Consider the following 23,669-nt stretch of genomic DNA (forward strand, 5'->3'; position numbering starts at 1 on the left):
CCCAGCAGGGAGTGTGGGGGGGGGGCGCTGGAGCCGGGGTGGCGGGGTCGGGGGGGCGGGGGGGGGTGCTCCACAGCCACCCCTTGCCCCCGCCCCCGTCGAAGGTTTTCCCCTCAGAATCGGGGGTTTCTGGCAAACGGCCCCGGGTTTGGGTTGTGCCCCCCCCCCCCGCCCCCCCGGCCAGGACGCGTCGCGCCCCCAGCCAGAGCTGGGGGGGGGGGTGGGGGTGTGGGGGGAAGGCAACGGCCCCAAAACGTGTGGAAAGAAGGGAAACACCCCCCCCCCCGCAAAATATGAAGAAACTCAAAAGGGAAGCGCCGCAGAGCTGGGCCCCACCCTGGCCAGGAGTGCGCCCCCCCCCAGCGCTTGGTTTTTCCTCAAAAATAAAAGAAAATGAGAAAAAAGCAAAGGGGGGGGGGGGGAACACGGTGAGCGAGACCCTCCTACCTGAGCCAAGGGGGGGCCGGGGGGGGCGGGGGGGGCACGGTTTTTGCTCTGCTTTGAGGCCGGGCTTGGGGGGGCGGGGGGGGGGGGGCGCGGGGACTCCCAGCCTTTTCCTGAGAGGGATGCGGGGAAGTGGGGCGGGGGGGGAAGGATCCAGGAATAAAATCGGGGGGGGAGGAAGGTGGAAATGGGAGGCAGGCGGCGCTTCCCAGCCCTCGGACGGCGTGGGAAAATCCAGGAGGAAGGGGGGCGAAGGGGGGGGGAGGAAGGAAGGAAGGGAGGAAGGAAGGGAGGGAGGAAGGAGGAGGGAGGGGAAGGGGGGGAGGAAGGAAAAATACCCCCCCCCCCCGGGCCTTGCCCCGTCCTGTCGACGCCGGGCTCCTACAGCAGCAGCTGCGCGTCGGGGGTCTTGGTTTGGCAACCTTGGCACATCCGCTTGTGTCGCAGCAGCCGGTCTGTCCTGGAGAAGCTCTGGGGGACGGGGCGGGGGGACGGGGGGGCGTCAGCGGCCCTCTCGGGGGGGTGCGCGTCCCCTCCCGGGGTGTGCGTGGGGGGGGTGGGTGCGTTACCTGCATGCAGCGCTCGCACTGGTAGGGTTTCTCCCCGCTGTGGACGCGCTTGTGACGCTCCAGGTGGTATTTCTGGATGAAGCGCATGTCGCAGACGTCGCACTCGAAGGGCTTCTCGCCTGTAAAAAAACAAAACAAACCAAAAAAAAACCCCCCAAAAAACCCCGTAAGGAACCGGGGTGGGGGCGTTAACGGGGGCAGCCCCGCGCCGGGGAGGGGGCGGGGGGGGTACCGGTGTGGATGAGGAGGTGTCTCTTGAGGTGGTAGCTGCTGCGGAAGGCGCCGAAGCAGTGCTCACAGATGAAGTTTTTGGGGATGTGGAGCTGGAAGGAGCCGTTCTGCTTGATCACCACCATCTGCGGAGCAGAGACCCCCCGTCAGTGGCGGGGGGGGGGGGGCCGGGCCGCCCCCCAGAGCCCCCCCCCCCCGGCCGTCCTGCGCCTGCCGGAGCTTGAGAAATCATCTTCCTCCTCCTCCTCCTCCTCCTCCTCCTCCTCCTCCTGCGGGGCGGCAAACCTGGCTGCCGAGGCGGGATCCTCTCCGGGAGGAGCGACTGGGTCCCTCGGCGCCGGCCACCCGCTTGCGGCGCTGGCACGGGGAGGGAGGGGGGGTCAGTGGCACCCGGCGCGGCCCCCGGGGTGTGGACCCCCCTGAACCCCCCCCCGGCCCCCAGCGGGGCCCCCCCGACCTGCCTTTTTAATGGATTTCTTGGGCTGCGAGGCCTCGGCCGATTCCTCCTCCTTGCGGCCGCGGGATTTCTCCCCGTCCTGACGCAGCGCCTGGGGGGGGGCGCGGGGAGAGGGGCAGGGTTAGGGGGGGTGTCCAATTATAGGGGGGGGGTCCAATTATGGGGGGGGGAGCCAATTATGGGGGGGGGGGAGCCAATTAGAGGCGGGGGAAATGGAATTAACGGAAGAAAAAGTGGAGTTAGTGGGGGAAAAAGTTGGATCAAAGGGGAAAAGGGTCAAATCAAAGGCGGAAAAAGACAAATTAAAGGAGGGAAACTCCCAAGTGAAAGAGGAAAAAGACAAAATAAAAGGGAAAAAAGCCAGATTAAAGGATGAAACAAAGAAAAGGAACAAAAGCCAACGTAAATGAGGAAAAACCCCAACTAAGAGAGAAAGACACCAAATTAAAGAACAAACCCACCAAATTAAAGGAGGAAAGAGCCAAAGTAAAGGAGGAAACGATCAAAGTAAAGGAGGAAGAAGCCAAATTTAGGGAGGAAGAAGCCAAATTAAAGGAGGAAAAAGGGAAATTAAAGGAGAAAACAGCCAAAGTAAAAGATGAAACAGCCAAAATAAGAGAGGAAACAAGCAAATTAAAGGAGGAAGAAGACAAATTTAGGGAGGAAAAACCCCAAGGGACGGAGGAAACGGCCAAAGCAAAGGAGGAAAAACCCCAAGGGAAGGAGGAAACGGCCAAAGTAAAGGAGGAAAAACCCCAAGGGATGGAGGAAACGGCCAAAGCAAAGGAGGAAAAACCCCAAGGGACGGAGGAAACATCCAAAGTAAAGGAGGAAAAACCCCAAGGGACGGAGGAAACGGCCAAAGCAAAGGAGGAAAAACCCCAAGGGACGGAGGAAACGGCCAAAGTAAAGGAGGAAAAACCCCAAGGGAAGGAGGAAACGGCCAAAGTAAAGGAGGAAAAACCCCAAGGGACGGAGGAAACGGCCAAAGGAGGAAAAACCCCAAGGGACGGAGGAAACGGCCAAAGTAAAGGAGGAAAAACCCCAAGGGACGGAGGAAACGGCCAAAGCAAAGGAGGAAAAACCCCAAGGAAAGGAGGAAACGGCCAAAGTAAAGGAGGAAAAACCCCAAGGGAAGGAGGAAACGGCCAAAGCAAAGGAGGAAAAACCCCAAGGGAAGGAGGAAACGGCCAAAGTAAAGGAGGAAAAACCCCAAGGGACGGAGGAAACGGCCAAAGTAAAGGAGGAAAAACCCCAAGGGATGGAGGAAACGGACAAAGTAAAGGAGGAAAAACCCCAAGGGATGGAGGAAACGGCCAAAGTAAAGGAGGAAAAACCCCAAGGGATGGAGGAAACGGCCAAAGTAAAGGAGGAAAAACCCCAAGGGACGGAGGAAACAGCCAAAGGAGGAAAAACCCCAAGGGACGGAGGAAACGGCCAAAGGAGGAAAAACCCCAAGGGACGGAGGAAACGGCCAAAGCAAAGGAGGAAAAACCCCAAGGGAAGGAGGAAACGGCCAAAGGAGGAAAAACCCCAAGGCACGGAGGAAACGGCCAAAGGAGGAAAAACCCCAAGGGACGGAGGAAACGGCCAAAGGAGGAAAAACCCCAAGGGACGGAGGAAACGGCCAAAGCAAAGGAGGAAAAACCCCAAGGGATGGAGGAAACGGCCAAAGTAAAGGAGGAAAAACCCCAAGGGAAGGAGGAAACGGCCAAAGTAAAGGAGGAAAAACCCCAAGGGACGGAGGAAACGGCCAAAGGAGGAAAAACCCCAAGGGACGGAGGAAACGGCCAAAGTAAAGGAGGAAAAACCCCAAGGGAAGGAGGAAACGGCCAAAGCAAAGGAGGAAAAACCCCAAGGGACGGAGGAAACGGCCAAAGGAGGAAAAACCCCAAGGGACGGAGGAAACGGCCAAAGCAAAGGAGGAAAAACCCCAAGGGATGGAGGAAACGGCCAAAGCAAAGGAGGAAAAACCCCAAGGAAAGGAGGAAACAGCCAAAGTAAAGGAGGAAAAACCCCAAGGGACGGAGGAAACGGCCAAAGCAAAGGAGGAAAAACCCCAAGGAAAGGAGGAAACAGCCAAAGCAAAGGAGGAAAAACCCCAAGGGATGGAGGAAACGGCCAAAGGAGGAAGAAGCCAAATTAAAGAAGTGGAAGTAAAGGAGGAAAATCCCAAGCTGAAAGAGGAAGGTGACGCGGGGCGGGAGGAAGGCAGCAAAGGGCAGGAGGAAGAAGGCGGTGGGGGGAGGGGGTGCCAGGAGCCAGCCCCCCGTGCCCCCCCCCGCCCCGTACCAGCACGTCGGGGCTGCTGCCCCGCTCCCGGCTCTCGCCCTGTTTCCCGCTGGGTTTCGGCATCATCTTCTTGCTGGCGGCGGTGGGGACCAGGCAGACGCCGGAGAGGCCCTCGCAGGCCAGGAGACTCGCCTGCCGGGAGGGGAGAGCGGCCACTGCGGGCGCCGCCGCCCCCCCCCCCGCCCCCCCGCCCCCCCCCGGAACGAACCACAAACCAAACCCTGGCCGAGGGGGAAACCGGAGAGCGGGCGAGAAACCGGGGCTGCGGGGAGGGGGGGGGAGGGGGGGGAGGGGGGAGGCAGGAGAACGCCCCCCGCCTCCCCCCTGAACCCCCCCCCCCTTTAATTTTTTTTTTTTTTTTTTTCCGTGAGGCCCCCGCCGAGGACCTGATGGCTAAACGGGAGAATTCGTATCATCCCTGGAAAGGGCGGCCGGGAAAAGGTCCGGAAAAAAGCCCCGGGCCGGGTGACGGGGTGCTGGGAGGGAGGGGGGGGGCCCGCGCCGGCACCCCCCGCCCCGGCGGGGAGGGAGCTGCCGGGCCGAGCGCTCTCCCCCCCCCGCAACTCCCCTGGCTTCTCGGGCTTCCGATCTTGGGGTACGGGGGGGGAAAATTGGGGCTCATTACCTGAGCCATCTTGTGTCTGTCTGTCTGTCCTCGACAAACGGATTGTAACAATTCTTTAGCCTTAATTCTCGCCCAGGAAAAGAATTTTTTTAACGGTTAGAAAGGTGGGTTTCAGTTAATTTTTTTTTTTTTTTTTGCCGGGCTCGTCCAGTACCCTCCACTTTGCCGACATCTTCGCCCTGGGTGCGGTGAGGCGCCTCCTCCTCAGCCCGGGGGGGGGGTTTGGGGGTGGGGGGGGGCTGGCGGGGTTAGGCAGGGTTAGGCAGGAACGGGCAGCTGCCCCCCAAAACGCTTCTTAGAAAGGGGACATCTTCGGCGCTGCCACCCGCCCCCCCCCTGCTCCGGGGCGGGAGCCGCTTCCCCGCGGGGACAACGCTGCTGGTGCTGCTGGTCTTCGCCTGCGGGGAGGGAGGGGGGCGGTTATGGGGCCGGGGGGGGGCGAGGGGGGGTGTCCTGGGATTGGGGGCGGGGGGAGGAGCAGAGCGAGGGTGGGGCCCTGCTGAGCCGCTGGGGGACACCCCATGGGGACAAGAGGTGGCTGGGGGGGGTGTGACACTAGGTAAGGGTGGGTCACATGGCGGGGGGGGGTGTGTGTGACATGGGGGGGGGGCATTTTGGGTGGGGATGATACCGTTTAGGAAGGGCAGGGGGCAAAAGGGGGGGGAGTGAGGGGGTGACACTGGGGGGGGGAGGGTAGGGGTGTGTGTGTGGGTGCCCCCCGGGGGGGTGATGGGGGGAGGGGGCGGAATGAGGACCCTGGGGGTCAGGGAGGAGGGTGGGGGGCTTGTGGGGGCGACAGAGGGGGTCTGGGGGGGGGCCCGGGGACAGGGGGGGTGTCCCCATCCCCACTGAGCCCCAGCCAGACGCCCCATGGGGACAGGAGTTGGCGCCGGGGGGGGCGATATTAGGTAAAGGAGGGGGTGACATAGCGGGGGGGGGGACCTGGTGGGGATGATGCCAGTGGGGGGGCAGGGGGCAAAGGCGGGGGGGAGGGGGTGACGCGGGGGAGGGGGCTGGGGGTGTGTCCCGGGGGGGGTGACACGCGGGGGGAGGGAGGTCCCGTGGGTGGGGGTGACCCAGTGTCGGGGGGATCCCGGGGGGAGGGAGAGGAAGGCACCGGGGGTGTGTGTCACAGCGCGGGGGGGGGTCACACCGGGGGGGGGGGGGGGAGGGGGGGGAGGGTTGACCCCGCTGGGGGCGGGGCCGCCCCTCCCGGTGGGGGAGCCCCGCGCCTGCGCGCCGGGCCCTCCCCGCCATGGTCCCCCCCCGCCCTCCCCGCCCCGCCCCCCGGTTCCCCCTCCCCCCCCCCCCTCTCCCGGTCCTGCCCGGTGGGGGGCGGGGCTGAGGCGGCGGCGCGCGCTGCCGGGCCCGGTGAAGCGCGGGCGGGCGATGGCGGCCTCCGTCCCCCTCCCGCACCCCCCGGTGTGGGCGGGAAGGGCCGGTCCGTACCTGCCGCGGCCCCTCCGCGCTCCGCTCCGCGCCGCACCGACAAGTTTACAAACAGCCGCGGCCCCGGCGCCCCCCCCCCTTCCTCGGCCGCCGCCGCCGACCCGGAACCGGAAACACCCGCCCCCCCGCCTCCGGGGTTCGTCACTTCCGGTGCGGGGGGGGGAGCAGCAGGAAGCGGAAAGGGACGCCGCGCACGCGCAGCGTTGCTACTTGACACCGCCCCGCGGCGGCGCCATCTTGGGGCCGGGCTGTTGCCGGGGCAACGGGGACGGTGCGGGGGAGGGGCGCGGCGGTGCGGCCTGGTCCGGTCCGGGGCGGCGCGGCCGGGACCGGGCCCGGGCCCCGACCCCAGGCCCCGGCTTCACCCCGACCCCGGGCCCCGTCCCCCGCCCTCCTTCCCCCGGGGGAGCCGCCCGTACACTCTTGTCCCCGGGGAGGGGGTGCCCCGCCGTTATTGCCCCCCCCCCCCCCCCCTCCGTTGTTACCCCCTCCGGCAGGCCCGGACCCCTCCATTGCCCCAGGAGGGTGTTTTTACCCCTTCCCCCCGACCTCCCTGGGGGGGCTCATCCCGCCGTGACCCCCTGTGGGGGGCTAGTGCCCTCTTTCCTGTGTCCCCTGTCCACCCCCCAGGAGGCTCTTGCCCCTCCCAGGGGCATCAGGCCATGGCGGGGGGTGGGGGCAAACAGGGCCTGACCCCCCTCTGCGGTGCTGGGGACAGGCCTGTCCCAGCTGGCGGATACCGGCGTCCCCCTGGCATGGTGGGGGAGGCAGTGCTGGGGCCCCCCCCGCTGTCCCCCAGCAGGCCAAGGCCACATCCCTGTGGCCACCCCGGTGTGGTGGGATGGGGGGGGGGATCCCGGGTAGGGGGGGATTAACTGTCGCCCCTTCCCTCTCCTTGTGGCCCCTGCGGGCACTGTCCCCCCCGTGTCACCCCTGCCTGGCCCCCAGGCCCCCCCCGGGGGGGGACACACAGTTTTGAGGACACCCCCCCCCCCGGGCTGTGCCTTTAAGAGTGGCTCCCGGCCATCGTGTACTTTGTCCCTTGTCCCCTCTGTGAAGACGAAGACGTGGCCGAGAAGAAATTCCCTGCCCGGGTGAGGTGAGAGCCGGCCGGGGGGGGTGGTGGTGGTGGAAGGTGTCCGGGACCCCCCCGGGATGTCGCAGGGGGTGACGGTCACCCCCTGGGTGACAGGGAGCAGGGTGATGGCGGAGAGCGACGGGCTGGAGCGTCCCGGCCTGGATAAAGCAGCCGGGGAGGAATTCCTGCGGGAAGCCCTGCAGATCCTGCTGGATGAGGCCGTGCGGAAGGGGACGGATGTCACCGAAAAGGTGGGTGACTGCAGGAGGGAGGGAGGGAGGGGGGGGGACAGGGACGGGGCCCGATCCTGTGCTTGTCCCCGCAGGTGTGTGAGTGGAAGGAGCCGGCGGAGCTGCGGGAGCTGCTGGACCTGGAGCTGCCGAGCCGGGGGGAGCCGCCGGAGCGGCTGCTGGAGCGCTGCCGGGCCGTCATCCGCCACAGCGTCCGCACCGGTCAGCACCCCACCACCAGTTCCGCCCCAGTTTGTCCCACTTCAGCCCCAACTGGGCTCATTTCGCCCCCAGCTGGTCCTGGTTTGGCCCCACTGGTCCCGGTTCAGCTGGTCCTGGTTTGGCCTCGTCTGGTCCCAGCTTGGATACCGCTGGTCCCGGTTCAGCTGGTCCCACTTCGGCCCCAGCTGGTCCCAGTTCAGCCCCAGCCAGTCCCAGTTCAGCTGGTCCCAGTTCAGCCCCAGCTGGTCCCCATTTGGCCCCAACAGGTCCCATTTCAGCCCCAGCTGGTCCCAGTTGAGACCCAGTGGGTGCCAGTTCAGCCCAGTTTGTCCTGGTTCAGCCCCGGCTGGTCCCAGTTAGGTCCAACTGGTCCCAGATCAGCCCCAGCTGGTCCCAGATCAGCTGGTCCTGGTTTGGCCTCGTCTGGTCCCAGCTCGGATACTGTTGGTCCCAGTTCAGCCCAACTGGTCCCAGTTCAGCTGGTCCTGGTTCAGCCCCAGTGGGTCCTAGTTCAACCCAGCTGGTGCCAGTTCATCCCAGTTTGTCCCGGTTTGTCCCTGACTGATCCCGGTTCAGCCCTGGCTGGTCCTGGCTTGGCCCAGCTGGTCCCAGTTCACTCCCATTTCGGCCCCAGCTGGTCCCACTTTGTCAGGCAGCAGCTGGGTGCAGGGCAGCCCCCCCGCCCCAGCCAGTCGCTGTCCTGGGGTGGGGGGTCCAGCGCGTCCCCACGCGTGTCCCCATCACACACAGGGGTCCAGCACGTCCTCACGTCTGTCCCTGTCCCACACACGGGTCCAGCACGTTCCCACACGTGTCCCTGTCCCACACAGGGGTCCGGCACGTCCCCACGCCTGTCCCTGTCCCACACAGGGATCCAGCGTGTCCCCCCACACGTCCCTGTCCCACACAGGGGTCCAGCACATCCCGACATGTGTCCCTGTCCCACACATGGGTCCAGCGCGTCCCCACGCGTGTCCCCGTCACACGCAGGGGTCCAACACATCCCCATGCGTGTCCCTGTCCCACACAAGACTCTGGAGGTGGCCCCACTCCCACGGGTGACGGTTCCCCCCTTGTGGCAGCATCCCCGGTGTCTGAGTCCCCATGGTGCTGGGGGTCCCATGAGGAGGGGGCCGAGGGGGTGGCTTCTGTCCCCCTGTCCCTGACGCCATCCCCATTCCGTCCCCCCCCCAGGTCACCCTCACTTCTTCAACCAGCTCTTCTCCGGCCTGGACCACCACTCGCTGGCGGGACGCTTGATCACTGAGGCCCTCAACACCAGCCAGTACGTGCCGGAAGACGGGGGTGTTTTGGGGTGCTGAGGTGTCGGGGAGCCTGTGGGGGGGGAGTGAGGGTCTCGCCCCCCCCACGGGTGCCGTGTCCCCCCCCGTAGATACACCTACGAGATCGCCCCAGTGTTCGTGCTGATGGAGGAGGTGGTGCTGGCCAAGCTGCGGGAGCTGGTGGGCTGGAGCAGCGGCGACGGCATCTTCTCCCCGGGTACCTGCACCGCTTGTCCCTGTCCCTGTCCCCCACCTGTGACCCCCGGTGGGGGCTTGTCACCCCCCCTGGCTGTGACACAGGTGTCCTCGTCCCCCTCGGCAGGAGGCTCCATCTCCAACATGTATGCCATGAACGTGGCCCGGTTCCACCGCTTCCCCGAGAGCCGGCAGAAGGGCAACTGGGCTCTGCCGCGCTTGGCCCTCTTCGCCTCCCAGGAGGTGGGACGGGGACGGGGTTTGGGGACGGGGTTTGGGATCTGTGTGTTCCCCCCACTCCCGATCTGACCCCCATCTTCTCCCCCCTCAGTGCCACTACTCCATCCAGAAAGGAGCCGCCTTCCTGGGCATCGGCACCGACAACGTCCGCCTGGTGGCCACTGACCAGGGGTGAGTGTGACGGGGACGGCCCCACGCCCCGGCCCCGCGGGAGGTTTGATCTGTCCCTGTCCCCAGGGGGAAGATGGTCCCTGAGGAGCTGGAGAAGGAGATCCAGAGGGCCAAGGCCGAGGTGAGGAGGGGTGGGGGGCACAGGGGCGTCCGTGGGGGGCCGGGGCAGAGCCTTCTGCCAAGTGCTCCCTGTCCCTGTCCCATTCCTGTCCCCTACCCCATCCCAGTGTCCCGTGTCCTGTCCCTGTCCCCTGCCCCATCCCAGTGTCCCCTGTCCTGTCCCTGTCCCCTGCCCCATCCCAGTGTCTCCTGTCCCTGTCCCCTGCCCCATCCCAGTGTCTCCTGTCCCTGTCCCCTGCCCCATCCCTGTCCCCTGCGCCATCCCAGTGTCCCCTGTCCTGTCCCTGTCCCCTGCCCCATCCCAGTGTCCCCTGTCCCCCCCCCAGGGCGCTGAGCCTTTCTTTGTCTGTGCCACCTGCGGCACCACCGTCCTGGGCGCCTTCGACCCGCTGGGCAGCATCGCCGACATCTGCCAGCGCCACGGCCTCTGGCTCCACGTGGACGTGAGTCGCGGGGGGAGACCCGGGGCTGCCCGAGGGGGGACAAGGACGACACGCGTGTCCCCTTGGGCCCCCCCAGGCTGATCCCCCCACCCCCTGCGGTGACGGCAGGGCTCTGACACCCCTCTCCCCTCCCGGCAGGCAGCCTGGGGCGGCAGCGTCCTGCTCTCCCAAAAACACCGGCACCTCCTGGCCGGCATCGAGAGGCGAGTCACCCTCCCCAGCGCTGAGCCCCCCCCTGCCCCAAAACAGGCTCAAAACTCCCTGTTTCAGGACCGGGGACCGCCCCCCCTCTCCCCACACCGGGGGGTGACTGCATCCCCCTCTCCCGCAGGGCCGACTCGGTGGCCTGGAACCCCCACAAGATGCTGGCGGTGGGTTTGCAGTGCTCGGCCTTCCTGCTCCGCGACACCTCCGTAGGTCCCGCCGCCCCTTCCTAACCCCCCCCCCGGCCCCGCCTCTCCTGGGGGGCTGCCCCACATCACCCTACACGCCGTCCCGCGTGTGTCACCCCCCACTAGGGTCTCCTCCAGCGCTGCCACGGCGCCGGCGCCACGTACCTTTTCCAACGCGATAAGTTTTACGACATCGCCTACGACACGGGGGACAAGACCCCGCAGTGCGGCCGGCGCGTGGACTGCCTCAAGCTCTGGCTCCTCTGGAAAGCCGTGGGGACCCAGGGGCTGGCGCGACGCGTCGAGCGGGCCTTCGCCTTCACCCGGTGGGTGCCGGGACCCCAGCGGGGCGGGGAGGGGACACACACTCCCCTCCCCTGCTGTGACACCCCCCCCCGACTCCTAGGACATCAACACTCCCCTCCGTCCCCCCCAGGTACCTGGCGGAGGAGGTGAAGCGGAGGGACGGCTTCCAGCTGGTGCTGGAGGTAGGGCTGCTCGCCTGGGCCCTGCCGGGGGGGGTTACGTGTGCGTGTGCCCCCCCCTTAACAACACCCTGTGGCATTGCTGAGCCCCGAAATGACCTGCCCCAAGGGTTAAATCCTTGGGGTGGGCCTGGAAGAGGGAGGGGGGGACGAACCAGTGCCCCCCTGCAGTGGAAAACACCTTCCCCGAGGCCCAGAGTGGTCCTGAAATGGGGGAGGGGCGGGGGGGGAAGCAGTGCCCCCCCCCCCTCCACTGCAGAAAGCACCTACCCTGAGGTTTAAGCCCCCAGAGTGGTCCCGAAATGGGGGTGAGGGGCAAAGCGGTGCCCCCCCCCACGGTGGAAAACACCTTGCCCGAGGTTTAACTCCTTAGGATGGTCCCGAAATGGGGGGCGGGGGGGTGGTAAGCTGGTGCCCCCCCCCCACAGCGGAAAGCACCTACCCTGAGGTTTAAACCCCTCAAGTGGTCCCGAAATGGGGGGGGGGGGGGGGCAGAAAACACCTTCCCCAAGCTCTGCCCTGAGGTCGAAGCCCCCGGGGATTGTCCTGACACGGGAGTGGGGGGCGAAACAGTGCCGCCCCCCCCAGGGTGTGGGGCTCGGCGGGGGGCTGTGATGCCTTTCCTCCTCCTCCTCCTCCTCCTCCTCTTCTTCCCGCAGCCGGAATTCATCAATCTCTGCTTCTGGTTCGTGCCCCCCAGCCTGCGGGGCAGGGAGGGCTGCCCCGATTACTGGCCCAGGCTGGGCAAGGTGAGTGTCAGATCCCCCCCCACCAAAAAATAACCCCTTCAACACCCCCACACCCCCCCCCAAAAAAAAATCCCCCCCCCCCCACCGCCTCAGCCCCACGGTGTCTTTCCCCCCCATCCCCGGCGCAGGTGGCTCCGGCCATCAAGGAGCGGATGATGAGGAAGGGCTCCATGATGGTGGGCTACCAGCCCCACGGCGCCAGGGTCAACTTCTTCCGCCAGGTCGTCACCAACCCCCTCGTCACCCGCGACCACCTGGATTTCTTCCTGGATGAGATCGAACGGCTGGGACGGGATCTGTGAGGACCCCCCCCACCCTCCCCAAACCCCCTTCCCAAACCCCCTTCCCACCCCCAGCCCCGAGGAACAGGAGCGGAGCCCCGTTTCCCTCCCTTGGAGCCCCGTTTCCCTCCCTTGGAGCCCCGTTTTCCCTCCTTGGAGCCCGTTTCCCTCCCTGAAATCGGGAATAAAAGTGGGCCGGGCCTCAAAACCCCCCGATGGAATAAAACCGCTTTTACTCTTCCCCTTTTCCCCCCCAAAAACAAGGTTGGGAGGGGGGTGGGCAGGCTCTGTGGGGGGGTGGGACCCCCTCATTCCCCCTGCAGGCTGCGGAGGAGGTCGAGCAGCTCGGGGGCCAGGCTGGCGGGGGCCAGGCAGGCGCGGAGCCGGGGGGCCGTGGCCCCTTCCTTCTCCCGCCGCTGCCATTCCAGCAGCATCTCGAAGCTCTGCATGACGGCGTTGCCGGCGTTGTCCGCCCGGATCTGATCCAGGCGGCTCCTCTCCAGCCCCAGGCACCCGATCCCCACCTCCTGCCATTCCTTCCCCAGTTTTTGGGCCACGCGGAGCAAATCTTTCTCCGTCAGCCGTCGAGGGGCAGGGGCGGCCGGCGGCGGGACGGACCCACGTCCCGCGTCCCCCCTGCCATGTCCCGGGGGTGCCGAGGAGCCGCCGGCAGCCCCCGTCTCCCCGGGGGTCTCTTCCTCCTCCTCTTCCTCAGCACCGGGCAGGTGGTAGAGGCGGAGGAGGTCGTGGCGGTGGATTTGGCGGAGCAGGTCGGCGAGGACGTGGAGGGCCCGGCCGGGGAAGCGCTGGAGCAGGAGGCGGCAGAGGTCGGGGCGGGTGGCGGGGCCCAGCTCCCCCCGCGGCAGCCGCTCCTCCAGCAGGTACTTGAGGCTCTGGAACTGCTCCTCCGACAGCGCCCGCTGCAGCGCCAGCAGCGTCTCCCGCTCGCCCCCCGCCATGGCCTGGGGGGCAGCCGTCAGCCCCACCGCCTGCCGTGGGGATGGGTCACTTTCTGCCCCATAGGCTGCTGTGGGGCCAGCCCATGCCCTGGCCCCACAGGCTGTCATGGGGCTGGGTCACCCCCTGCCCCACCGCCTGCCGTGGGGATGGGTCACTTTCTGCCCCATAGGCTGCTGTGGGGCCAGCCCACGCCCTGGCCCCACAGGCTGTCATGGGGCTGGGTCACCCCCTGCCCCACAGCCTGCCGTGGGGCTGGGTTACACCCTGCCCCACAGCCTGCTGTGGGGACAGCTCGCTCTGTGCCCCGCAGCCTGCCGTGGGGATGGGTTACCCCCTGCCCCATAGACTGCTGTGGGGCCAGGCCACACCCGTCCGCCACACGCTGCCATAGGGACAGGTGAGCCTCCGCCCCACAGCCTGCCCAGGTCACCCCCTGCCCCACAGCCTGCCGTGGGGCCAGCTCACTCTGTGCCCCGCAGCCTGCCGTGGGGCCGGGTGTCGCTGGACCCCCCCCATACTCCCAATCTGCCATGGGGCCCGGTCACCCCGCGCCCTCCCCGCGCCCCCCAGCCCGCCGTGGGTCCCGGTGCGCCCCCAGCCCCGATCCCCCCCCTCCCCGTCCCTCCGCGTCCCCTCGCCCGCCGTGGGTCCCGGTGCCCCCCAGCCCCGATCCCGCCCCCCACCCGTCCCCACGCGTCCCCACGCGCCCCTCACCGCGCTCCGCTCGCGCCGGTCCCGCGCGGGGCGTGGCCTCCCGCCTCCCGCCAAGGGTCAGCGCGGGAAACGGGGGCGAGGCCAGAGGCGTGGCTTGGAGCGGGAGAGGCGTGGTTTGATGTTTGGTGGGCGGGGCTTGGAGGCGGGGCGGTGCTTAGGTGGGTGTGACCTGGGGCGGGGGCGGGGTTTGTCGGGAAGGAGGCGGGGCTCAAAGGTGGGCGTGGCTTGTGGTGGGCGTGGCTTGGGGCAGGTTCGCGCTCTGGGGGCAGATTCGGGGAGCGGGGGCAGCTCGGGGGGCACTTGGGGGGGTCTGGGGGCAGTTTTGGGGTGCGGGGGCAGCTCTGGGGGGGCATTTAGGGGGTCTGGGGGCAGTTTCAGGGTCTGGGGGCAGCTCGGGGGGGCACTTGGGGGGGGTCTGTGGCAGTTTCGGGGCGCGGGGGCAGCTCGCGGGGGCACTTTCTGTCTGAGGGGCAGTTCGGGGGGCACCAGCTCGGGGGCTTTGGGGGGGGGTGTCCAGGCACCCCGAAAGCACTGGGGGGGGGGGGGAGGCTGAGCCCAGTTTTGGGGTGTTTTTCCCCCCCCGGAGGCAGCCGGCGGGAGCGCCATACCCCGCGTCCCGCCGTGCGGGGGGGCCCGGCCCGTCACGGGGGGGGGCAGCGGGGGACCCCCCCCGGCCCCTCGGCGGCCGCCAGCGGGTGCCCCCTCGGGTCCACGCACCAGCAGCGCCCACGCTTCGGCCCGCGGGAGGCCCGGCACTGCGGGGGGGGGGGGGCGCGGCGTAAGGGGGGGCAAGGGGAAACTGAGGCACGGGGGGGGGGGTCGGGATATTGGGGTCCCCCCTGAAAATGGGGAAACTGAGGCACGGGGGGCCCTGGGTGCTCTCTGGCCTCCCCCTCACCTCCCCCGGGGAAACCGAGGCACGGAGGGACGCCCCCCCTCGAAACTGGGGGAAAACGAGGCACGGGGGGGGGCAAGGTTTTGGGGGGGGTCCCCCCACGCCCCCCACCACGGGGAAACTGAGGAACGCGGGGGCCCTGGGTGCTCTCCCCCCCCCTTAACCCGCCCCCCCGGGGAAACTGAGGCACGGGGGGGGTGCGGGACATTGGGGTCCCCCCCCAAAATGGGGAAACTGAGGCACGAGGGGGTCCCTGGGTGCTCTGACCCCCCCCCCACCCCACCCGGGGAAACCGAGGCACGGCCCCCCCCCCCCGCCGCCCCCGGGGCCGCCCTCCGCTGCCGAAGGGGGGGTCCGGGCCGCCCCCCCCCCCGCCCCGTGTGCCCCCCCCCGCGTCCCCCCCCACCTGCTTGGGCCGGTAGAAGCCGCGGGGGTCGCAGTTGGGGAGGAAGATGGCGGCGGCGGAGCGGTAGAGCCCCCCCCGCAGCTCCTGCAGGGCGGCGGCCAAGTGCCCGCGGCAGGGGGGCTGCGGGGGGGGCACGGGGGGGGTCACACCCCCGGTAACCCCCCAACCCCCCCAGCCCGGTAACACACACCCCCCCCCCCCCGCATCGGACCCACCGTCTCCAGCTCCTCCGCGTCGTCAGCCGGGGGGGGCCGGGGGGGCGGCGTGGGGGGGGGTCCCTCCTGCGGGGGGTCCCCTGGGGGGGGGGGGCACGGGGAGGGGACACACGCCCAGGACTCATCCCGTGCCCCCCCGCCGCCACTGGGGGGCGCCCCAGTCCCCAGGGATATCGGGGTCCCCTCCCACCCCCCCTCCGAGGTAGAGACCCCCCCCCCCCCATTTAAGCTCCCCCCCCGATATGTGGGGCCCTCCGTCCCCCAGCGATAGTGCCCCCCCCCTCTTCTAGCCTCCCCCCCGATATTAGGGTCCCGCCCCCCTCGGGATGGGGGTCTCCCCCCATTCCCGCACCCCCGGGGGGCACCCGCAGATACCGGGGGGGGGGGGGTCCGGGTCCCTTGCCGGGGGCTCAGCCCCCCCCCGGCTGCCCCCGTGGCCCCTCCGGACCGACCCCGGGGGTATTTGTCCCTCCCCGGTGCCGCCCCCCAGCCCCGTCCCCGCCGGGCTCCTCCCCGGGGACCCGCTTGCCCCGGAGCCCCCCCCGCCCGTCCCCGGGGGCGTGGGACTCCCCCGCTGCCCCCGTCCCTGTCCCGGGGCTCCGGGACCCCCGCGGTGTCCCCGTCCCTCCCCACCACCCCCCCCCGGGACCCTCCCCCGGGGGTAACGGGACCGCTCCGGTGCCCCCATCCCCGTCCCGGGGGGTGCGGGCCTCTCCCGGTGCCCCGGTCCCTGTCCCGGGGGCCCCCCCGGGGACCCCCCGGTGCCCCCCATCCCTCTCCCGGGGTAACGCGCCCGTCCCGGTGCCCCCGGCCCCGTCCCGTCCAGCCCCCCCCGGCCCCAGCCCGGCGCCCCCCTCCCTGTCCCGGTGCGTCCGCCGGGGCTCCCCCCGCCCCGGTTCCCCCTCCTCTCACCTGGGGGGGCGGCGGTGGCGGCGGGGGGGGCGCGGAGGGGGCGGCAGGTCGCGGTGCCCCGCAGGAGGGCGCGGAGCGGGGCGCGTTCCCCGGGCCGGGGGGTGCAGCGGAGCCCGCGGGCGCAGCCGGGGGTGTAAACCCCGCACGGCTCCCCGGGGCCGCGGGACCCCCCCGCCGCCGCCGCCGCCGGGACCCCCCCCGCCGCTGCCGCCCACCGGGACCGCCGCCTCCCACAGCAGCAGCAGCACCGGCAGCAGCCGGCGGCCCCCCCCGCATGGCGGCACCGGGAACGGGACCGGGATCGGGACCCGGCACCGGGATCGGGATCGGGATCAGGACCCCGGGCGGGGACCCGGGATCGGGATCCGGGACCGCGACCCGGGATCGGGATCGAGACCCGGCACCAGGATCGGGATCGGGACCCGGGATCCGGATCCGGGACCGCGACCCGGGATCGGGATCGGGACCCGGCACAGGGATCGGGATCGGGACCCCGGAGCGGGACCCGGGATCGGGATCGGGACCCTGGATCAGTACCGGGATCCGGATCCGGGACTGCGACCCGGGATCGGGACCGGGACCGCGACCCGAGACTCGGGACCGGGATCGGGATCGAGACCCGGGATCGGGATCCGGGACCGGCACCGCGACCCGAGAGTCGGGACCCGGGATGGGGATCAGGTCCCGGGATCGGGATCCGGGATCGGGTTCCGGGACCGGGGCCCCGGGACCCAGCCCCCGGTACCGGGCCCGGTGCGGTGCCCGCCGCCTCCTGCTCTGCCCCCGCCCGGCCCCGCCGCCGCCCTTAAGTACCGGCGTCCCGGCCCCGGGGGGGTCCGGGGAGCGGGGGGGGGGCACCGGGGGCTGCACCGGGACGGCGGGGCCGGGATGCTGCCACCCCCCCCGGCGCGGGAGGGGGTTCCCGCGGGTCTGGCCCCCCCCGGAGCCCCGGCGTCTGCGCCCCCCTCCCGGCATCCCCAGTATCCCCAGTCGTCCCAGTGCCCTCCACTATCCCCCAGTCCCCTCCAGTCTCCCCAGTCTCCCCCAGTCTCCCCAGTGCCCCCCACTATCCCCCAGTACCCCCATTGCCCAGCCCCAGTCCCACCAGTATGCCTCAGTATCCCCAGCCCTCCCGTTCCTCCCAGTGTCCCCCAGTATCCCCACTCCCCCCACTATCCCCCAGCCTCCCCACTACCCCCCAGTTTCCCCAGTATCCCCCAATATCTCCCAATCCCCCCAGTATCCCCTAGTATCCCCCCAGTACCCCCAGTGACCAGACCCAGTCCACCCAGTATCCCCAGTTCCCCCAGTATCCCCCAGTATCCCCAGTGCTCCCAGTCCCCCCCCAGTATCCTCAGTCCTCCCGGTCCCCCCAGTCTTCCCCAGTTCTCCCCACTATCCCCCAATCCCCCCAGTATCCCCAGTCCCCCCAGACCCCCCCCAGTCCCCCCAGTATCCCCCACTATCCCCAGCCCTCCCAGTCCCCCCCGCGCTGAGTCCGCCCCCACGCCAGGGGGCGCTCTCACGCTGCCCTCACCCCTCCCATCCTGGGTCCGCGGCGTCATGTGACCGCGACTCCCTCCTCCCCCCCCAGCGGCGGGCTCCTCCCCCCACCCGCTCCTCCGGCCCTCGATTGGCGCAGCGGGCCGTCAGTCGGAGCGCGACGGGCGGCGATTGGCCAAGGGGCGCGGCGGGGCGGGAGGAGGAGGCGGAGGCGGAAGCGCGGGTCCCCGGATGTGAGTGCGGGCGGCGGGGCTGGAGCCGGGAGCGGCCGCAGCGCGGAGCCCATGGCGGGGGCGGGCGGGGCCGGGCCGGTGAGGGCGGGGGGAGACCCCGGTATGGGGGTGGGGGCCCCGGTATGAGGGGGGGGCGCGCGCGCGGTTGTGGGGCTGGGGGAGGCCCGTGGTACGGGAGGGCCCGGGTACGGGGGGGCCCGGTTGTGGGGCTGGGGGAGGCCCCCGGTATGGGGGGGGGGGCGGTTGTGGGGCTGTGCTGGGGGAGCCCGGGTACGGAGGGGCCCGGTTGTGGGGCCGGGGGGGGGTCTGGGTATGGCTGGGGGCCCTGGAGGCGGGGGGGGGGCGGTTGTGAGGCTGGGGGGCGGACGGCCCTCGGTATGGGGGGGTTCTGGGTACGGGGGTATCCGGTTGTGGGGCTGGGTATGGGGGGGATCCTGGTGTGGGGGGGTCCTGGGTAATGGGGGGGCGGTTGTGGGGGCTGGGTGTGTGTGGGGGGATCAGGTTTTGGGGCTGGTGGGGGGGGGTGGTTTTGGGTATATGAGGGGGGTTGGGGGTGGGATGACCCGGTTGTGGGGCTGAGGGGGGCTGGTTGTAGGGGCGTGGGGGGGGGGGTGGGGGGCAGTTACGGGGGGGGCTCAGGGGTGGGTATGGGGTGGCTGAAGGCGGGGTTGGGCTCGGGGGGGGGGGAGGCTGCGGTGGTTGTGGGTGGGGGTGCACCCAGTGGTGGGGAAGGGGGTGGGGTGGGTGTTGGTCCCGTGGGCCGGGGGGGTCCCTGACTGCCCCCCCCCCGCAGGTGTCCCCTCGCCATGGATGACCTGAACCTGCACTACAGGTTCCTCAACTGGCGCCGCCGCATCCGCGAGATCCGGGAGGTGCGCGCCGTGCGCTACCAGGAGCGCGCCAAGCACATCCTGGTGGACGGAGACACCCTCAGGTACCCGGGGTGGGGTGGGGGGGGGGCACACCTGTGCCGGGGGCGGGGGGGGGGGTGTGCCGGGAGTGACCGTCACCCCTGATTTGTGTCCCGTCCCCCCCCCCCTCTCCGCAGCTACCACGGGGACTCCGGCGAGGTCGGCTGCTACGTGGCCCCGCGGCCCCTCACCAGGGACAACAACTACTTCGAGGTGACGCCGCGCCCCGGGGGGGGTCGGGGGGGGGTCCCCCGCTTCATTTTCAGTTGGGGGTGGGCGCGCTGAGGGGTTCCTCTGTGTGTGTGTCGTGCCCCCCCCCCTCCCAGGTGTCCATCGTGGACAGCGGGGTGCGGGGCACCATCGCCGTCGGCCTCGTCCCCCAGTATTACAGCCTGGACCACCAGCCCGGCTGGCTACCCGACTCGGTGGCCTACCATGCCGATGACGGCAAGTGAGTGGGGGACACTGGGACCCGGGGGGGGTGGTGTGTGTGTCAAGAGCTACGGGGATGCACTGGGACCTGAGGGGGGGCTGCTGGGACCCTGGGGGGCTGTCAGGATCCTGAGGGGGCTGGTGGGGGGCAACGGGGATCCAGGGGGCTACTGGGACCTGGAGGGGCTGTCAAGACCAGGGGGGTTGTCAGGACCCGGGGCTGTCAGGACCCTGGGGGGGGCAGTGGGACCTGGGGGGGCCGCTGTGACAGGGGCCTGCTGGGACCCAGAGAGTTGCCAGGACCTGGGGGCCTGCTGGGGACCTGTGGGGCAACTGGGATCCAGGGGGCTACTGGGACCTGGTGTCGGGGCGGGGGGGGCAGTGGGAGCCAAGGGGCTGCTAGGACCTGGGGGAGGGGCCTGCTATTACTGGGGGGGGCCACTGGCATCCAGGGGGCTACTAGGGCCTGGGGGGGGGCGTTGCCATTACTAGGGGGGCTACTGGGATCCGGGAGGCCACTGGGACTGGGGGGGGCCGCCAGGACCTGGGGTGGGGGGGGGGGGAGGCTGCCATTACTGGGGGGGGGGGGGGGGGGGCACTGGGACTGGAGGGGCTGCTGAGGCCTGGGGGGGGCCACTGGGAGCTTGGCGGGGGGGGGGTTGGCGGGCTGGTGGGGCTACTGCTCCCTGCTCTGGCCCCAGGGCGGGGGTTGGGTGCCCCTGGGGAGCCATTGCAGGGCTCTAGCTCACCCGAAGGGGTCTGAGCCCCCCCCCTCCGCCCCCCCCCCGGCCCAGGCTGTACAGCGGCCGGGCCAAGGGCCGGCAATTCGGCACCAAGTGCAGCTCCGGCGACCGCATCGGCTGCGGCATCGAGCTGGGCTCCTTCGAGGTGCAGACGGCGCAGGTTTTCTTCACCAAGAACGGCAAGCGGGTGAGCGACACCCCCCCCGTCCCGCCCCCCGCCCCCCCATCGCTGCTTTTAACCCCCCCCCGCCCCCGGCAGGTGGGTTCCACGGTCATGCCGCTGTCCCCCGAGGGGCTGTTCCCCGCCGTGGGGATGCACTCGCTGGGGGAGGAGGTGCGGCTCCATCTCCGCGCCGAGCTGGGCACCGAGGAGGACGACAGCGCCATGATGGTGGACAGCCACGAGGAGGAGTGGGGGCGGCTGCACGACGTCCGCGTCTGCGGCACGGTCAGTGTGTCCCCCCACCTCCTCTGCCCCGCACCCCCCGCTTTAAGCCGGTGGCGGGAGGGGGACACACACACACACACACACACACACACGCGCACCTTAAAGGATTCGCCACCCCCCGCCCCAGGCAGCCGCATCCCCTGGGGGGGTTGGGGGGGACACACACAGCCCCCGCCGCGTGTCCGGGGTCCCCGTCGTCGGCACGAAGCGCTTTTGGGGGGGGGGGTTGTGTCGGGGTTTGGGGAGCAGAGGGGGGGGGTTAGGTGCTACGGGGGGGGAGAATTTGGGGGCTCGGGGGGTAATGTGGGGGGGCTGGGGGGGATTTAGGAGAGCTGGGGGGGGAATTAGGGGGCTCGGGAGAGGATTTAGGGGCTTGGGGGGGAATTTGGGACTCAGCGGGGTGTTAAGGTCTATGGGGGGGGAAATTTAGGGCACTGAAAGGGGGGGACTTAGGGGGCTGGGGGGGCATTTGGGGGCTCAGCGCGCGGAACTGGGGGCTGGAGGAGGGGGGATTTAGGGGGCTTGGGGAGGGTTAGGAGCTTGGAGGGGGCAATTTGGGGGCTGGGGGTTTTGGGGGGCTCAGAGGGGGAATTTGGGGGGCTCAGGGGAGGGGATTTGGGGGGCTCGGGGGGGGTTTAGGGGCTCGGGAGGTAATTTGGGGATGGGGGGATTTAAGGGCTATGGGGGGGGGAAGTTGGGGCTTGGGAGGGGTTGGGGCACTGAGGGAAGGGGATTTAGGGGGCTCGGGGGGGGATTAGGGGGCTTGGGGGGACGCTAGGAGGTTGGAGAGGGGATTTGGGGGCTGGGGGGGAGTTGGGCTGAGAGGGGATTTAGCTGAGAGGGGATTTAGGGGGCTCGGGGGGAGGATTTAGGGGCTGGGGGGGGTTAGAGGTTGGAGTGGGGATTTGGGGGGCTCGGGGTAATTTTGGGAGCTGGGGGGAGTTGGGGGGGCTCAGAGGGGGGAGAGAATTTAGGGTCTTGGGGGGTAATTTGGGGGCTCGTAGGGGGATTTAAGGGCTATGGGGGGGGGCATCTGGGGCTGGGGGGGATTTGGGGGCTTGAGGGGGTTTGGGGCACTGAGGAAGGGGATTTGGGGTCTCGCGTGGGGGGGGGGGAGGATTTGGGGGTCCGAGCAGGAGTGGGGCCACCATGGGGAGAGGCGAAACCCCGCGCCCCACAGCCAGCCCCCCAAAAAGGGGCTGTTTCACCCCAGAACGGATGGTCTTGCTCCCGGGACCCCCCCCTCGTCCCCGAGAAGACCCCCCCCCACCCCATTGGGACCCCCAGAGCCGCGGCAGACACGCCCCCCCCCCCCCCCCCCCCGCCCCATGACGTGGCCCCGCTGCCACCCCCACTCTGGGGGGGGCCCCGGCGCTTTCCCAAGCCGTGGGAGCGCGGGGCTGTGCCCCCCCCCCCGCCCCGGGGGGTGGACGGGGACAGGCAGCTCAGCGGGGCCCCCCCCTGCCCTTTGCCAAACCAAACCCACGGCCCAGCCCGCCCCCCCCTGCCCCCGAGCGCTGGGGGGCATTTTCCATGGCCCCCCCCCCCCGGCAGCCCAGGCTCGGTCCCAGCCTCGTGCCCCCCCCTCACTGTCCCCCCCCCCCGGTGCGGGGGCCACCCGCTGCCGGCGAACAATGTCGGCACAAACCGCAGTGTGGGGGTGGGGGGAGCGGGGCCCCCCCCAAAGCGTGGGGGGGTCGGGGGCACCTGGAGCCTCATCTCTGGCTGCTCTGCCCCCCCCGACCCGTAACGGGCCTCAGTTTGCCCCCCCCAGGCCTCAGTTTGCCCCCCCCCCTTAGTGTCTTAGCCCGCTCCCCCCGCCTTCTGCCTCAGTTTCCCCCACCAATTTCATGCGGGGGGGGGACCCCGGTGGTGCCCAGGACCCTCTTGCCCCCGCCTCGTGCCTCAGTTTCCCCCGTATTTCTCACGGGGGGGTCCCTAGTAATGCCCAGGACCCTCACCTCCGTGTGTCCCCCCCCCACATGCGGCCACTGAGTCGTTTCATTTTCATTCCCCACGTTTTTTGGGCCGTGCCCCCCCCCCCCCGCTTCCGCTGCAGCTTCAGTGGGGTGCTGGGGGGGGGGGGGGGGGGGACGACACCCCCATGCCAACCCCCCTGCCCTGCCCCCCCCCATTCCCGGCCATTTTGAGAGGAAAAAGGGAGGTTTTGTGGCTCTCAAAGGGGTTTTTCCCGCCCCCCCCCAACAAGCCGGGGGGGGGCGCGGGGGGGGGGCAGGAATGTGGGCGCAGGCCCAGGCCGACCTCAGCGGCGTAAACAGCCCTGGCCCCCCCCCGGGAGCTCCCACGCACTTCCCGGCATTGCCACCGGGGGGGGGGGGCCCTTCCCCCCCCCCTTCCCCCCCCCCCCCCCCCGCCTTGGTACTGCTGCTGGGGGGGGGGGCGGCTTAAGGGCCATTGTCCCATGGTGGGCCCCCCCCCTCCCCTCCAATTTTGGGGTGTCTCCCCACAGTTTGGGACCCCCCCCCCCCCAAGTTTTGGGACCCCACCCCCTACCCTGCTGGTTTGGGACCCTGCACCCCGCCCCCCCCTCCCCCCAGTTTGGGGTGCCCCCCCCCCCCCCCCCCCGGATTTGGGCCACCCCCAGCATTGCCCCCCACTTCCCCCACTCACCCTGAGCCCACCCCCCCCCACCCAGGTTTGGGAACCCCCCTACAACTTTAGGGTGCCCCCCCCCCCACTAGGTTTAGGGTGTCTCTCCTCCCCCGGGTTTGTGCCCCCCCCCCCACCCGGGTGTGTGACGCCCCCCCCCCAGGTTTGGGGTTCCCCCCCCCCCCCCGCCCCGCTTCGGATACCCCCCATAACCCCTCCCCCATGCTTTATTCTCCCTGCTAACCCCCCCCCGTGTGTGTTGTGCCCCCCCCCCCCCCCATGCTGACCCCCCCTGTGTTGCCCCCCCCCCCCCCCCGCAGCTGCTGGAGTACGTGGGGAAGGGGAAGAGCATCGTGGACGTGGGGCTGGCGCAGGCGCGGCGCCCCCTCAGCACCCGCAGCCATTACTTCGAGCTGGAGATCGTGGACCCGGGGGAGAAATGCTACATCGCCCTGGGGCTGGCGCGCAAGGTGAGGGGCGGGGGGGGGCCCCCGGGGGCTGCCGACCCCCCCCCGAGCCTTCAGCGCCCCCCCCCACCCCTCCTTCTTCTTCTTCTTCTTCCTCCTCTTCCCCCAGGATTACCCCAAAAACCGCCATCCCGGCTGGAGCAGGGGCTCGGTGGCGTATCATGCGGGTGAGCCCCCCCCCCCGAAACGTGGGGAACCCCCCCCCCGAAACGTGGGGACCCCCCCCCCGAAACGTGGGGAACCCCCCCGAAACGTGGGGACCCT

The 23,669-nt window shown here is 69.8% G+C and overlaps 4 protein-coding genes across 12 annotated transcripts; 2 read left to right on the plus strand and 2 right to left on the minus strand.

Annotated features, from left to right (window-relative positions):
• Window positions 1-525: 525 nt before the first annotated feature.
• Window positions 526-6,217, minus strand: ZNF740 (zinc finger protein 740). Of its 4 annotated transcripts, none has more exons than XM_063322400.1 (8): window positions 6,068-6,217; window positions 4,773-5,016; window positions 3,994-4,125; window positions 1,706-1,792; window positions 1,530-1,601; window positions 1,246-1,369; window positions 1,014-1,132; window positions 528-915 (listed from the first exon to the last, which is right to left on the minus strand). In XM_063322400.1, exons 2-8 carry the CDS (start codon window positions 4,788-4,790, stop codon window positions 826-828), a joined length of 642 nt encoding a protein of 213 aa, XP_063178470.1. In that variant the 5' UTR covers window positions 4,791-5,016; window positions 6,068-6,217; the 3' UTR covers window positions 528-825. The 4 variants fall into 4 exon arrangements, with proteins under 4 accessions (XP_063178472.1, XP_063178470.1, XP_063178474.1 ...); XM_063322401.1 differs by having other exon boundaries at window positions 531-915; window positions 4,619-5,016; window positions 6,068-6,216; XM_063322402.1 differs by lacking the exon at window positions 1,530-1,601 and having other exon boundaries at window positions 526-915.
• Window positions 6,218-6,310: 93 nt separating this feature from the next.
• Window positions 6,311-12,030, plus strand: CSAD (cysteine sulfinic acid decarboxylase). 3 transcript variants are annotated; one of them, XM_063322393.1, is made up of 15 exons: window positions 6,311-7,166; window positions 7,260-7,396; window positions 7,471-7,597; window positions 8,792-8,882; window positions 8,991-9,097; window positions 9,203-9,318; window positions 9,407-9,486; window positions 9,553-9,607; window positions 9,933-10,049; window positions 10,188-10,252; window positions 10,381-10,462; window positions 10,568-10,767; window positions 10,848-10,929; window positions 11,586-11,675; window positions 11,804-12,030. In XM_063322393.1, the coding sequence occupies exons 2-15, from the start codon at window positions 7,271-7,273 to the stop codon at window positions 11,975-11,977; spliced, it is 1,512 nt and encodes a 503-aa protein (XP_063178463.1). In that variant the 5' UTR covers window positions 6,311-7,166; window positions 7,260-7,270; the 3' UTR covers window positions 11,978-12,030. The 3 variants fall into 3 exon arrangements, with proteins under 3 accessions (XP_063178463.1, XP_063178464.1, XP_063178465.1); XM_063322394.1 differs by having other exon boundaries at window positions 10,878-10,929; XM_063322395.1 differs by having other exon boundaries at window positions 11,897-12,018.
• Window positions 12,031-12,172: 142 nt separating this feature from the next.
• LOC134509814 (uncharacterized) lies at window positions 12,173-16,822 on the minus strand. Of its 4 annotated transcripts, none has more exons than XM_063322397.1 (5): window positions 16,059-16,822; window positions 14,932-15,051; window positions 14,239-14,385; window positions 13,631-13,799; window positions 12,173-12,945 (listed from the first exon to the last, which is right to left on the minus strand). In XM_063322397.1, the coding sequence occupies exon 5, from the start codon at window positions 12,913-12,915 to the stop codon at window positions 12,265-12,267; it is 651 nt and encodes a 216-aa protein (XP_063178467.1). In that variant the 5' UTR covers window positions 12,916-12,945; window positions 13,631-13,799; window positions 14,239-14,385; window positions 14,932-15,051; window positions 16,059-16,822; the 3' UTR covers window positions 12,173-12,264. The 4 variants fall into 4 exon arrangements, with proteins under 4 accessions (XP_063178467.1, XP_063178466.1, XP_063178469.1 ...); XM_063322396.1 differs by lacking the exon at window positions 16,059-16,822 and adding an exon at window positions 15,147-15,218; XM_063322399.1 differs by lacking the exons at window positions 14,239-14,385; window positions 16,059-16,822 and adding an exon at window positions 15,147-15,218 and having other exon boundaries at window positions 13,631-13,723.
• An 830-nt stretch (window positions 16,823-17,652) lies between these two features.
• On the plus strand, window positions 17,653-23,638 carry SPRYD3 (SPRY domain containing 3; the record flags this gene model as incomplete). The annotated part of the gene is made up of 8 exons (XM_063322391.1): window positions 17,653-17,794; window positions 18,588-18,728; window positions 18,843-18,918; window positions 19,032-19,156; window positions 19,932-20,067; window positions 20,140-20,328; window positions 23,259-23,408; window positions 23,515-23,638. Coding segments are annotated over exons 1-8 (943 nt in total), but the record flags the coding sequence as incomplete, so codon positions are not given.
• Window positions 23,639-23,669: the final 31 nt, after the last annotated feature.

The sequence above is a fragment of the Chroicocephalus ridibundus genome, unplaced genomic scaffold (assembly GCF_963924245.1).
Source record: "Chroicocephalus ridibundus unplaced genomic scaffold, bChrRid1.1 SCAFFOLD_579, whole genome shotgun sequence".
Lineage (NCBI taxonomy): Eukaryota > Metazoa > Chordata > Aves > Charadriiformes > Laridae > Chroicocephalus > Chroicocephalus ridibundus.